General features: G+C 34.9%; 1 protein-coding gene across 1 annotated transcript in view; it reads left to right on the forward strand.

The window, feature by feature from the left end:
- LOC113228680 (ATP-binding cassette sub-family A member 1-like) overlaps window positions 1-15835 on the forward strand; it is an 82043-nt gene that overhangs the window by 12322 nt on the left and 53886 nt on the right. Inside the window, exon 8 of the mRNA XM_026462035.1 lies at window positions 12858-13037. Coding sequence (XP_026317820.1) covers window positions 12858-13037 — 180 coding nt within the window. The remainder of the gene's footprint in view (window positions 1-12857; window positions 13038-15835) is intronic.

A 15835-nucleotide genomic window follows, 5' to 3' on the forward strand; every position in this document is an offset into this window, starting at 1 on the left:
TATAATTGTACTGTACAAATTATCAATTTTCCTCCTGTGCGCAGTATCGTTACATATATATCACTGTTACACAGACGAAGCCCCTCAGGAAAACCGACATCTTTTAGTTGCGCGTTACACAAGTTATAATATTCATTTATTTGCGTCGAATCCCTCTCCCCAGATAACTCTATTCGGACACTGTTTTACAAAATTAAATTTAGGCCTAAGTACCTTTACATTACATGTAACCTCCAGTGGGAAATAGTCAGTTACAGGCATAGAGTGGATAATACTTCCGTTTGAAATCCCTAAATTATTATTGTGTACCGTATTTTATTCTGTATTTATAATGTGTAACTGGGAATTACTTTATCACCGTACTGTATTTAGAAGTAATAGTTTCGTAACTGTAAGTAAAAAGTTTTTTGCATTTTCTTTTTAATCGTTCCGGTATTTCCGAGCAGAGTTCCAAATGATGATTATTACGATAATTACCTTAATATTTTAAGTTAACTGGAACAACAAAATGCTACCGCTAGCAACGTCGTGTCAGGTGTTTGTAACAGTATCCTAATTAAATAATATACACACAGAATAAAAGATTTTGCGTCGTGTTTACTTAGATTTGTCATTGTTTGTCATTCGTAGTTAAAAATTAAAGAGTCAAAGCCATGAACCATCGTGGATAATTAGCGGAGGCATATATTGGGGAATTATAATGACACATATAAAAAAAAATGTTATGATAATTTTGAACCCGGTTTCCGATAGAGGTATATAATTTATATAATTTCAATATATATATATTATATAACTTCATGTATATAATTTCAAGTTTAGGTAAATATACGTACTCTGAAATATATTCGGATATCTGGTTATATTTATATCGAAAGAAATTGTATAAAGTATAATAAATATTGATGAAGATATATTCGTATCTGATGTTGATTTTTTGATTAGAGTTATTAAAACATTGCTTAAAATTGCGTAATGGTAAAAAAAAATATTTTCAAGGGTGCGGCAAAGCAGTTAGGGTGTATTAAGGGCGTAAATAGTTTATAATTTGAAATACCTTTTAGCTCCAGTGAAGCCACGCCAAACTAAATTAATTTCAAATTATTTTACATTATTAATCAAGACCACTTCAGAAATGAGTCATGCTTATAAAAAAAATTATTGACCTAAGCTCTTCGTCCCTCGTTGAATATTATACAACGGTGACTACCTCCTTAAACAAAACCGTAAATGTTCAATTTGAAAGAAAAAATAATCTTAGTACGGAGTACCAAAAAACCGACTTTAAAAGGTCGTGAAATTACATCTATTTGTCAAGTTTTATTGAAATCGGTTACCGGAAAGTGCGCGAAACCGGATTCATCCCCTAGTTTTACCACTACACTTAGAGGTGGAATATTCTCTTCAAATTTAACCACCTACAAACCACTACTGCGGTACCCTCTTTCCAACAAAAAAAAGAATCATCAAAATCGGTTCACAAGCGCCGATTATATTAAATTAAATTATATTAAATTATCGCGTAATATACATAAAAAAAAGAAAAAAAAATACAGTCGAACTGCGAACCTCGTCCTTTTTTTGAAGTTGTTTAAAAACAAAAATTATTTATCGAATTCTCCGGTTTTCGCGAATGCTACTCATTGAAAATGAATTTTTATCGGACCTAAAATATATATTTTAATTTGTTTTTTTTTTTCAACAAACCGGGCTCTTTCCAGGACCCAAAGTCAACCAACCAATCTGGCCTCTATTGTTACAATAATTCAAATTCTAATGTACTACAACAGCATATGAAGCTATACACTTTTATTCGAATCTTGCCTCCAAAGCAACGGAATAAGATCCGTCAAAGCTTAATATGCTGTCGTCCGTAACTTTATTTTATAGCTAAACAAATTACACTTGAAATCGTCACTTAAAGATTAACACTCTACCTCTTACGGCTGACTTAAAATTATTTCCCTACAATATCGTTTCCTTTCACTGTTGTACCTAGCATTTTTTTTTATCAAAGCGTATTTTCGATTCAGCAACTAAGCGCGAGTAGTTGGTTTATTCCCATTAGTTCCACGTACTCAGTTCCACATGGAACAACTGTAACCCAAAGTTTCATGCATGGAACTAGTGGGAATAAAATTGTTCATGAACTACGAACTGTTTGGAATGAATTTTCGACTCTGACCGAACCGAACTAGTTTCTCTTGCACGGTCTTAATATACACACATCAAAAGTCACTAAGGATCAAGAAGTTTTGCTATTTACTAAAAATCAGGTTTTTTTTTTAACACAAATGGATTTCTTTTTTGGTTAATTTAATTTTCAAATGGTCAAAGAAAATATATATGTAAATTAATTAGCTGCTGAACCGAAAAAACGATATTCTCAAAAAAATACAACAGTGAAGATAGATACGATACTGTAGGGAAATAAGTGTTATGTTATGTGTTATGTTAGTAGGTGTTACTTACACTAGAATATGCAATTCTCATTATCGTACCTACTTCCCACTGCGTTATCCTCGGCCTAGAAGTTCATGGCCAATATGATCCATCAATAGACGTAATAATTTTGACGTAAACGAATTGTTTACATGAGAAGAACATGAAACCTTCCATCAAACTATTTATATAATATTCTTCCGATAAAATGGTACACTACGTCCTTTGCTATATAACATGGGTATAAAACATGAAATCGTTTAATGTGTAATTTAAGGAAAATTGGATATTTACGTAAAATCTATAAATTTCTGATATAAACATCAAAACGTGACAGTTTGTATACGTTAACTAAGTAAACATCTTACGCATAAGAACTACAATACTGTTACTATAAATAATATTAAAAATGTATACGAACGTTTTACCTGCCATGTTTTGTTGTGTTTTGTTCCTTATATCCTCCTACACTAAGGAACATGTGCCTTGGCAGATATTAAGTACCTTCTTAATCGGTTAACTGTCTTTGTCTTCGTGTCGATACTTCTTTTATTTTAACCTAAATTCGGCGATAGAATTTTTTTTTATGATATCAACTGACGAGACGAACAAATCGTGCGCCTCGTGCAAAGATCTGTGCGGGCACTGCCACTGCGTCACCCAGAAAAATGAAGGTGACAAGTTTCATGTGTCGGTAGGGTACTGGTCAACTCTACAAAATCGGAATGCAGTAATGCTCACTTTACTGCTTGGCGGCAGAGATAGGTATGGTGGCAGTGCTTCCTTGGAGAACTCTTTCACAAGGAGCTCTACTGTTAATCGAATTCGAGATAAAAAATGTAAACAAACTATTGTCACTGTCAAAGTGACATCTCATATATCATAAACACTTTTTTTTTGGAATTCTTTTAAATAAATCTGTTAGAGGTTCTACGTTTGATATTCAGCATACATAAGTTTTTTGTTTTTTATTAAGTGGGTTGTTATTAATTTTTGTTAACGTACCTATTTGTAGTAGTAAAGCACTCTTTTATGTATGTACCTATATGGCATCATCAAATCATACTAACAGAAAAGGCAGCCTATTGTTTTGTACCTCCAAAACATTGTCATTATGATACAAAATGTTTACACAGAATAAGTTTTTATCACCTTTTATTAAATAGAGTATTTTTAAATACGTTTTGATAATATTTTGTTTGTACAAACAGAATTTAAGTATAACATAAAATCTTGCATTTTTAAACCTTATCATATTTATACGATTCTTAAAATATTGTTTGCTATGTCAGCACTTTTGTTTACATGTTTTATTTCAAATTCCATCGCCTTATACATTATAAATTTTGTGACTAACCAGTAAATTATTTATGTATCTAACGGGCTTGCGTTAATACACACCAATCTCCTAGCAACCAAGGTATGTGTATTCGTTTAATACAGATGTCCTCGCAGTCAATTGGTATATTCAATACATACAATAAGAAGTTGATTGTTGGCTACGATGAATTGACTCGCGTACCCGGTCTCATTAAGATTGTCACCCGCTTAACAATCGTGCATTCCTATGGTTTACTCGTTCTAGATTCGTCGTCATGGGCCACTCTAGAAATGAAATTTGTCACATTCGCCAAGCTAGGCAATGAATAGTCTGATTGATGGGCTGGCTGGTTGATGGTCGTGTAGGTTCGAAGGCTCTTTATTGTCATTAAGACAATAGATTTTTTTTTTATAAGCTGGAAATGAATCTTTTCCGATATTGCAACTAACGTATACGAAAATATTAATGGTTAAAGTCAGTCAAAAATATCATTAATATGTAGATTTTATGACAACATTCAGGTCACAATAAAATGTTGCCTTTGAAAGAAACAGGCTGTGGTAGCAGTAGAGCTCCTTGTGAAAGAGTTCGTCCTGAGAGGTACTGCCAGCTTATCCATTTCTGCCGGCACGCAGTAAGGTGAGCATTACTGTGTTCCGGTTTTGAAGAATAAGGGTCCTGATGAAATTTTGTTGCTTTGTTAACTTTTTTGAATACTGGCGTTACATAGGCTCTCTTCCAAACGTCCGGGACTACACTCTCTGTTAGAGATCTTCTAAATAGTATAGTGATGGGCAGTGCAATAGTATCAGAACACTTAATAACAAAAATTGCTGGGAGGTACTCTGGCCCAGCTGATTTAGCCGGGTCTAACTGCCTGAGTAAGCGATGAACTTGTGTTTCCTCAACGGATGTGGAACTCAGCGATGCTATTGCCTCAAAAACTACATCTACAAAAGGCGTGAGATGATTACTAGATGATTTAAAAAAAAAATATGGAAATAATTTGAAAATGCTTCACAAATATAATCACTCGTGTTCAAAGTATTAACGCCGTGTTTAAGGCAGCTTGGCAGCGAATTTGATTTTTTCTTTGAATTAATATAAGACCAAAACTGCTTCGGGTTACACTGAATAGACTTTTCCACTGTAGTTATATATTTCCTGTAACAGACATCCTCTAAATTCTTAGCACGGTCGCGAAGCTGCTTGAATAATTCCTTATCAGATCGATTGCCGAATCTCTTAAATTTTTTTGGGTATTTATGGTTTTCTTTTAATATTTTCTTAAGCGCTGCTGCATACCAATTTGGGTAGGATATACTAGATACGCGTTTAGAGGGAACATATGAATTTCTCGGCGATTTAAAATTAACTGCATCATTAACCGTACCGGTTGAAAGCTCCTTCAACCAATCAATGTTCCAAATTTCGCTGTTAATCGACTCATAATCACCTTTATTAAGTAGATACTTTAAAAATGGCGCAGGTTTTAGTGCATATTAGTCGGCAAAATCAACCTGTATGATGAGAGCACCATGGTGGGGATCAGCAGGCAGGGATAAAGGGTCGTTACAGTCAGTAACAATTACAGAGTCAGTACATACACTAGATCCAAAATCACTCCGAAGTTGTTTTTGACACCGTTGTATTGTTTTAGGTTTAGAGATGATAATTCGTCGATTAAAAAAATGCTCATGAGAGATAATTACTCGGGCTTAATGAGTTATCATAGTTAGTAGGCGTTTAAATTAGGCGACTCATATTAAGGTCACCCACCACTAAATATCTGTTATCAGAGTGTGCAATCATGATGCTACTTAAATTACTAAAGAAGTTGGACAATTGCTGTGAAAAAGAATTCCCTAAATTTTGATGAATTAGATAAAGTAAGCAAATATGTAAATTAACGCTTAAACTATCGGCCGAATTAGACCCGCAAGTTAAAGTTAGCCATAGGTCTTCCGCACTCTCTAGTCTCTAGTCTTTTTGTTGTACTATGTGACACTTTTTACATTTGTATTTGGTAGTAAGCATTGATTTTGCTAGTAATTAGCAATACCTCCCGCGTGCCAGACTCATTAAAATATTTTAGTGGTGGGTGTTTTGACTACGAGTACGAATGTTTCTTTATCAATTATAATAATAATTATTTTATTATTATTATAACTAAGTGGTGCCGTAAAACAAACTATAAATTAGCACATTTAATACATTCAAATAAATATTCTTAAAATTATATAATTTGACACTGAGTGGAGCAGTGGTGAGGGAAATGTATTTATGTCTAGATAGACTTCCGCGTTTATTTAAATCGTTTATAAAATTGATCTTCTGATTACTGATGGCTTTTATGGTGCAGGCCAAGGCAAAAACAATGGGGCTATTATAGCTATTCCGCCGCATAAGTCAGTCATCGCTCGTGACGCTAGAAGGGCGCGGGGGTGGCCTTATTATAAAATATTATGACAGTGCGATGCACACGAGGTGAAAATAGTTTCGGACAATTCTAACGATACGTTACGGTTATGATCTAAATTATAATACATCAATGCCCATTCATCTATTTAACATACAGTATGGTGTGAATGAAAATAATGTTATAAATAAAAACATCAGTTACAAATAATTGTATTAAAATAGACACGTATGAAATACATTTTTTTTAAACAATTAAAAGATGATGTCTGTCAAAGAAAATGAATTGATAATGTGTGTATTAATATTAGCAGCATTCAAGGTTTTTAGTAATGGTATTGTAGATGCTGTAAATTGGCCCATAAATTCTACTTGGATCACCAGCAAATTAACTGGCCACAACAGTCTGACTACACAGACAGAAATTCAAAATTAGACTGACTTTCTTTTGGACAAACCACGACGATAGCTGTTCTGATCAAAATGCAGAGAAGACTATTTCTCCTGTACGTATTATACAGACATACAGTAATATAATTGGATTTTGTTATAGTAAGATTTCATTTCTTGTAAATGTTATCAAGTAAATAAATTTACAGTACGTGAATTATTGCAGAAAACAGTTGCAGGGGCAATTTCTATTTCTATCAAGGCAACGTATATTGATTAAAAATGCGATTGAAAATGTTATTTAATAATACATAGGAAGGCACAAAATCCCGTTTTTAAAACTGTTTAGCGCATAATATCGCCGGGAATAGTGCAATTACGCGTAACTAGCTTTGGATGATGAGTATCAATTTCGGTAATTTAGTGGCCAATCAAATCCCTGTATATATCGTGGCAACCACATTAGCGTGATATACGGAAATTTATTGTTATCAGTTCGGAGACAATATAAATTAGTGCTTACTGGACAAAAATGAAAGTCGTAACGATTGAAATAACTAAGTAATAACGTTAAATCCATTTTCTGTAAAATTTGGTTTATTACAGATACACGCCTTTTACCAATGCCACATATGCGGATTTGTACTATCCTCGACGATATTACAATAGTGCGCTCGTGTAGTCAGGTAACACGCGTTTTTAGCTTAGCGCCACACATACCGACGTCGCTATTCATCAACTCTGAGGTAACAGTAATCTCAGCTAGGAAGACATGACAGCGTAATTACGCGGCCATTATCAATCATGGCTGCAAACGTGACATATTGATTAATAAACCATTACTGACTTGCCCTGATGTATACTTTGGAAAACAGCAATAAAGAGATGTTGGCGGTATTTTAGGCCTTATTAATGTGTCGTATCGCATCTTCGTTTTTTTATAAGCCAACGTTTCCGAGCAACTTTTAGAGAAATGTTATTTATAGTTTAAACTAATCGTAGTACACTACAATAATCTATATTGGAAAACACTACAATGTATGCAAATGCAAATGCAATACGGCCTATATGTGCCGCTTCGTATCTTCAATTTTTTAAAATAATGCACACATTTCCTTGCAACCTGAGTCGCGATTTTTGTACTTTAAGGTGATTAATGGTTAATGAGGAACTTTGGTTGCGTCACGGCATCTATTTTGGAAAACAGTGCCGTAATGAGACTACACCGGTCTATAGGCATTTTTTAAGTGTCGCTTCGAGTCTGCGATTTTTGGGAATAATGCCGGTAGTTTAGAGCAACTTTCTGAAAAGTGTTTTATACCTACTTTAAGTGGTAGCCTGACTCGATCATCAAGCTTTAATTCTCGTGGTGTTCATCTCATTCTTTAAAACACTCGAATATTAAATAATACTTCATGATGATATTCTATAAATATTTAAATAAAAAGAAACAATGTCAATGTCAACAAAATTGAGTACAAAAAACTTACCTGAAAATTACTAATATACACACAATTATATATATGGTGAAATTTCAGACACATGGTACTTGTCAACTTCTGTCTCAGGGTGACAGGCACAGTGGCAGTGCCCGTCAGATCTTTTGCGATTTAAAGCTCTGAGTGGCACTGCAACTGCTGGACAGGCGTGTTGCTTACCACCGGGTGCACGAATTGTTCGTCACATGGCTTTGTATAATAAATATGGTATGTATATAATTATATGAACAACTTCTGCTATACTGATTTTTTCTTTCGATAAAGTACAACAAACTGAATCGAACAGCTTTAAAAAAAATTGACTGTCAAAATTGTTTTCACAAAAAAGACCTAACGGTTCCAAAGATATACTTTTCAGGGATACTGCCCTGTACCTTTTTTTATGTTACTGAGTGATGGGACGAACAAATCGTGGGCCTGGTGTTAAGCGACACGCCTGTCCATGTAGTTGAAGTGTCACTCAAGAGTTTTAAACCGTATTTGATCTGAGTGAGAGTGGTACTACGCCTGTCACCCAGAGACATAAGTTAACAAGTCACATGCGACTATGCCTGTGTAACTTCACCAGAATTTTTTTATGGTATGTGGTCTAAAATATTATTCGTTTGTATATTTAAAAGTCATCTATAAAGATAAAACCTGTCACTAATATCATTCGTTCTTGTCAAAATCCTTTGTGAAAAATGTAACGTCGTCCGTTACTCACTCTGCCTCCATAATTGCAATTCTGGCTTATCACCAAACCACAAAGTAATAACTTCTGATAACGCCATTGAAAAACAAATCTACGCATAATATGAATAAACGGTAGTGTTAAATCCATGTATATATATATTTTGACCCGCGTTTGCCTGTTTACATGAGATATAGGGAAAAGGCATATTTATACGTATGTAGTTAGGTAAGAAGTGGTACATTGAGCTGCTTATGAATGATTCATTTAACTTTAACACATTTTGTAATTAGATCCCCGAATCCACATAAGCCTCCGCCTTTAGCTGTTCATATAACACTCTAATATTTGTCCAGAAAGTGATAAAACCAGAACAGATAATCAGATTTACTGTAACTGTGTTATAAAGGATGAGATAAACACCACGAGTTTTAAAGCTTGATGATCGAATCACGCTATCACTTAAAGTAGGCATAAAATATTTTTTGGAAAATTGCTTTACAATACTGACATTATTCCCAGAAATCGCAGCAACGAAGCGACACTTAAATAAGGCCTATAGACCGGTGTAGTCTCATTACGGCAATGTTTTCCAAAATAGATTATTGTAGTGTACTACGATTAGTTTAAGTACATTAGCACATACAATTACATACATAAGCACATACAATATATACGTAGGTTTATATACGAAGGTAGGTTTGAACATTACAACATGGTAACCTTTCGTAGTTTTAGTGTAATCAATTATACACATAGGCGTTCGGCGTTTAGCGGAACAAAAAAAAAATATATGAAACAGATAAATACGAATTACAAATGAAGCAGCAATTAAATTATGTAACATATTTTAACATCGACCTAGTACAGCCTTACTCAACCTTTATTGAAAGAAAGACTAAATGAAATTAAATGGATTTTATTTTAGATTATTTGACAATTCAGATACAGCTAAAAATTAAAAAAAATTTTAACAGTTTAACATTTATTAAATCAAACTTTAAGAAATAAACTTCTCAGTTGGAAGTTTATTACGAAATTCGTAAGAACGCAAAGTCCACTTGCGGCCTTCTGACAAACCTGTATTAGTTAGAAATAAAAAATTAATAAAAAAAATGACAGTACCCTAATTTTTTATTTTTGAATTACACCGAGAATAGAAAAAAGCAATACTTTAGGTTTTTTACTAGTGTTGCGGTAAATATAACAAATTACTAACATCAAAATCTGGAGGTTTTATTGATGTTTTTGACACTGACATCTATAGATTTCGTTATAATATCCAAAACACGTCGCCTCGTTAATTACTCATCATATACATTTATTGTTATTAACACTTTGTAAGTTTTTGTGATTATTTTTATTTATATACATGTATAGAAGAAACTGTTATTTTTAATATACATATGTTTACCTGTTTGTCTCAGGGTGACGGGCTCAGCGGTAGTGCCCTTCAGGTCTTTGCGATTTAAAGCTCTGAGTTGCGTTGCAACTGTTATGGACAGGCGTATCGCTTACCACTAAGGCGCACGATTTGTTCGTCCCGTCTCTTAGTATTATAAAAAAACAACTGTTTTATCCGTCTAATAAAAAATACTTACATAAATGTGTGTATATATGCAACCTCTTGGTACCTCGTACTTGGTACTTGGTACCTCGCCAATTACCATAAAATCAACAGACATTTAATCTGCGATTTAGTCACAAGGTTAGGTTATTCACACAAACCTGTATTCTGTATAGTCTGCGTACTAAAACAGGTTTTTTGACACAAATCCTGAGTTACTGTGTCGTTTTTCATTTATTTTTAAGTCGCGTATTGCAGATTGAAAAGTTGTTGTTTTCTGGATTCAAAACTACGACCCTCTGCTTCCACAACTATATACTATATATTATTGATACAAATTACCTTCGCAGTAGGTAATCCGTTGTAGCCTAGAGGTGGTTTTCCACCGGCTAGGAAAGACGAGAATTGAAATCTCGCCGGCCTATTCCCACAAAAAATTGTCATTAATAGCTCGTGCTGTGATTGTGGCTAGCTGAAGATTCAGTGCTGTTCAGTTCATCTAGTGATAAATACGCGGCTAAAGTAGTAATATGTGCCGTAAATTATTATTATACGTTAACGAAGGCTGAAACCACCTTTTTTAAAGATCTCAAATCGTTCGTACCCCACAATCTCGCGATTGATATCAATAGCCATCACGAGCTCGCGCGAGAAATCGTGTTACCGTTGCAGAGTATAATACTCGCCCATTCTCGTCAATCCAGACTATTTCCACCGAAGATGGGCTAGGTGAGAATTGAAATTTTGTCATACAAATTTCAATCCTCGCCTCGTCTCGTCTCGCCTCGCCAGTGGAAAAGCAACTTCATGGTTTGACCTATCGTCTCTCAAGCGTGGTCGTGGGTTGCGAATACGGGCTTACTTCTGAATGTTCTCTCTGGTAGCTGTAAACCATAGACTGACGAGATATGTCGCCTGCCCCTATATATATAGCCCTAACCCAGAGTTTCTTAACCTTTTTCTAGTCATGGACCCCTCTCAAAATGTCAAAGAGTACACGGACCGTTTCCGAAAAGATAAAAACTAGCAAAAAGAGAAAAGCTAAGCTTTAACTAACTTATATTGTTTGCGATTAAACTTTGCTCTTAATTATATATGAATAGTTAGTGTGACGGTTGCTGTTTCATTATGTTAGGTAAACTCGCCACGCACTTCCGGCGTTAATTACACGTGTGACGATGTGACCTCCTTCCACCGTCATCCCACCTTTTTATCACCTTTTCTCTGGTTCCTGGCCATTTGTTTTCAAATTTTGAGTCGTTCTTTAATTCCTCGCCATTCTCATTTTGTTTCGTTCCGTCGTCATTCCCTACTCAACGTACTGCTCTAATTTTTAATTGCGTCTAATTTTGATCCTTTTACCAGTTCTCAACCTAAATCATGTGCCAATTTTAATGTTAATACCGATCTGTAATACATAAAAATCAGTATATAACTCGGCCCTTTCGGGGTAAGTCTGTCTCACGTTTAGTATTTAAGTAGGGAGTGTTTTGTACCTGTTTTTATATACCGTTTCTTGTTACAGCCTTTTCCTTTTGACTTAACTATGGCTAAAGTTTAGTGGACCGAAGTGTCCTATTTATTTGCCGTGATCCTGGTCACGGCACATTAGCGGTTTTTAACTTTTTCATACGGACCTCTTAGGGGTCCATGGTCAAAAAAACAGGTTAAAAAACCCTGCCCTAACCCAATACAAAGATCTGCAGCTAGACATAAAGAAATTCGTAAGATCTGCTGACTTTTTAGTGACGATATATTCGACCTACGATATATTCGATCGACGATGGAAATTTGAAATGTGACATTTTAAAATTCGATACGTCGATAAAATGATTAATTACCTTTATATCGACAGTGGAAATTCGAAATGTCGTAAGCTATATTTTGTCATAAGGGACATTTAGTCATAAGGGAAAATGTCACATACGACTTTTCAAATTTCCATCGTCTGTATGGTCTATAGCTCAGTTGGTAAGAGCTGTGGCCTCCGTGAGGCAACAGACGCTGGTTCGAGTCTGATTGAAGAATTTTGTTTGCGTTGTTTGATCTTTGTATCAATAATAATAACAAACTAGTGCAAGTTTTCTCAATGAACAAAATAATAAAATGACAGCGCTTGTACGGATCCTCTACATAACAAGGGGTTATAATACTGCTTAAGAATCTACATAACCTCAAATGGTTTTGGTTGATTCCGCATAACAGTGTTGAATCAATCACTTTGGAAAGTATATATTGTAAAATTGAAGATATACATTGATTACAATACGGTGTAAAATTACGATTCCAAAAAATTTTCACGATAGAGAAAAAACAATGATTTTTTTTTTTCATATGAAGTGAACTAAACTAAACATGTTTACTATACGATATACATTTTTCAAATGGCTTTAATTTCATTTGTAAGAAAAATAAATTCTGAAATAAAGCCAGTGTCCCTGCCAATCGACCTAAGCAAAATGGACCGTATTAGTACGGGAAAAATTTGAATTCGGGCGGAGGTAGTATAGTATAGATATTATTAATGTTTTTGTTTTATGTTTTTAGCGAACACAGCGGCGTCTTTCATGGGCTTGGCGTGGCTGACAACATACTCCTTTTTCATGATGACGCAAGTGCTGTACGAGGACATCAGTCTGACGACTAAAGTTCTTTTGAGTTTAATCTCGAATACTGCAATGGGATATGCCTTTCAGATGATAGTTATTTGCGAAGGATCTACTAGAGGTATGTTTAAATGAATAGTTTTCCTTCTATAAAAACTGGTGACACTGCAAAACAAATAAAAAAGAAATCGAATTTAAATTCACCAGGTATATTATAGTAGTAGGCTCATAGTTTGGCCTTGCGCTTCTAAAACAGAGGGCTGTGGCTTCGAAGCTAGGGTTGCACTGCTGAGTTTTGAGAAATGTAATTTACCAGAAGTTGTTCGGTAAAAGCAGTGAGTATATAACTAGAAATAGAGACGAAATAAGGGCTATCCATCCCGGGAAACTCTTCAGGCCCATGGGCCTTATATCACTTTTAAATCTCAACCCTCATTTGCACTGAAATCATAAATTAGAAAGTTGAAATAGTACAGCGCCAACAACTGACCTGCGTGTAAGTCTCCGTATATTCCAAAAATATTCTGTATTTTTTGTAATAAAGAGAATATCTTATAATAACAATGGGGGCTGTTCCATTCAGTGAAATTTTAAGGGAAAACAATAGGGGTTAACTATTATATTATATATTATTATTAGGTGCTTTTCTTGTTGCACATATAGTTGTAGTTATTAATGAGTCAGTGTTTGAAAAACAAAGTCTCGTCTTAAAATGTAGTCTAGTATCTATTTCAATAAATAGGAATTGGTACCTAATTTGAAACAAAGCAGTTAAAATTAACAACATCGAAATGTATGTTATATTAAAGTAGTTTATTGTTTAAACAACCTGTTTAATTAATGAAACCATAACCAAACTTTGAAACAGAGTAATTCTTGTAGTTATATTAAAGTAGTTTATTATCTAAACAACCTCTTTAATTGATAAAACCATAGTCAAACTTTGAAACAGAGTAATACTTGCGCTGACAAATTTGAAAAAAAGCTTTGATAGAAGATAGCGAAGTAAGCAAGAGCATAAGAAGTGAATATTTTTGAAATTCATTCCCATTTTTATTATATTTAGTTCTCTAAAGAACTAAACAGACAATTTAATAATGACGGTCAGTTGTCTTTTCTCACGCTATCGTCTTGTGCTCCAATATAATTGTAGGTGTGTTTATTTCCCATGTATTAATAAAAAAAATATTTCAATTTGTCTCTCATATTTCCTTAGGCGCATGTTATTTAAAAATGTAAGAAGGGTCAGGTGGAGTAAGAGGAACATCGTGAGAAGATTGACTTGAAGCTTTAAGTCATAATTTAAGAGTTTTGCACTATAGTCTCTCAGTCGATAAAACAGACAAACAAATTAGTTTCAACGATTTTAAGGAGATGTCGCTCGCTACGATGGTCTAAATCCAAAAGGCGGGAAAAACAAATTTGACAGTTGTGAAATTTTAAGGACACGAGGTGTAGATTACCTTTACAATAAATAAGATGGCCGTTCCTCTTTCCCCATCGTTTGGGGGAAGGGAAACGTTAGCACAATTTGCACGTTTTCGGCAAATACATCGTGAGTAATGAATTTGAATTTAATGATTGTTAAAACAAGTAAAGCTTATAGACAAAGGCGAGTCTAGTGTACTTACTACTGTCAAAGTCAAAGAATCATTCATTGCGTAGGTAAAATTAATTTAGACTTCAAAACGTCACATTTAAGCTGCTGCTCGTTCACTACGCTGACTTCCCTGAGAAGAACGAGCAAGAAACTCTAGGGATTGCTCTTTTCAAATAAACTTGAATGCTATGGAATACACTTTGACTCAAAATTGTGTGGAATCTAGAGCTATGTCGTCTTTCCGTACATCTTTATCTAACACGTAGTCTTCAATTTTGTAATATCAATATAATCAAAATATTTTTAATGTAGTTTTTAAACTTAGAAAATGAATATATGCTCCGGAATTTTATTGTAAAAACGTATACATTTCCCCAAAAAAGAGTCTTTTACCTTGGTTTAAACGAAATCGTGGTACCATGAGTTTCATGAGAATTCCATGGGACATTATACTATTGAAGTAACTAAAGTAAACTAGTCTAGCAGTGCTAACATCGGTAAGCTCACGTATACTGCGCACTGCGTATGCAGCGGAGCTTAATCTGATCAACAGCTTAAAACATTTGACCAGAATAAAATATGTTCCTCTTACACCACCTGACTATTATTATAGTTTTTTTATGGTACCAAGTAACGGGACGAACAAGTAGTCCGCCTGGTGGTAAGCGACACACCTGTCTATAGCAGTTGCAGAGCTGTGAATCGTAAAAGTTTGAGAGGCACTGCCACTGCGCCTGTCACCCTGAGACATAAGTTCTCAAGTCTCACGTGACCGTAATTTCACCAGTACCGTCAGGGCGCGTGTACACGCTAAGAAATTCGACCGGTCTGCTACAGAAAAGATAAGAATGGTCTTGTACACGACAAGAAGTTTGTCGGATCTAGCCACGAAAATATGTCGTGTCTGTTGCAGAAGAGAAAATGATGAGTATGTACACGATAAGAAAGCTTTCGGACAGACGTAGGGTAAAATGAATCAGTGCGTTACGAGTCTTCCAGGTAGCTGCCGTTTTACTACCGACTGTGGGAAGAAATATGTTGTATTATTATGTGGGTTACTAAGCAACACCCGTCCAAACGCATAAACGTTCGTTTACTGACAGTGCACCTCACCCCACCCCATACAATAGCCGCAGAGAGCGTCGTGTCGGGGGTAGACAAGATTTTTTTCTTGTTCCGCCCCAAGGTAGTGTACACAGTTTGTGTGTAGAAACGACACGAATTCTTGCGTAGACCCGGCGACTTTTCTTAGCGTCGACACGCGCCCTTACCCTTCGAATCGGAACACGGTAATACTCACATTACTGCGTGGCAGCGGA

This window comes from Hyposmocoma kahamanoa, unplaced genomic scaffold, assembly GCF_003589595.1.
Source record: "Hyposmocoma kahamanoa isolate Upper Pololo Valley unplaced genomic scaffold, ASM358959v1 236, whole genome shotgun sequence".
Taxonomy (NCBI): Eukaryota; Metazoa; Arthropoda; class Insecta; order Lepidoptera; family Cosmopterigidae; genus Hyposmocoma; species Hyposmocoma kahamanoa.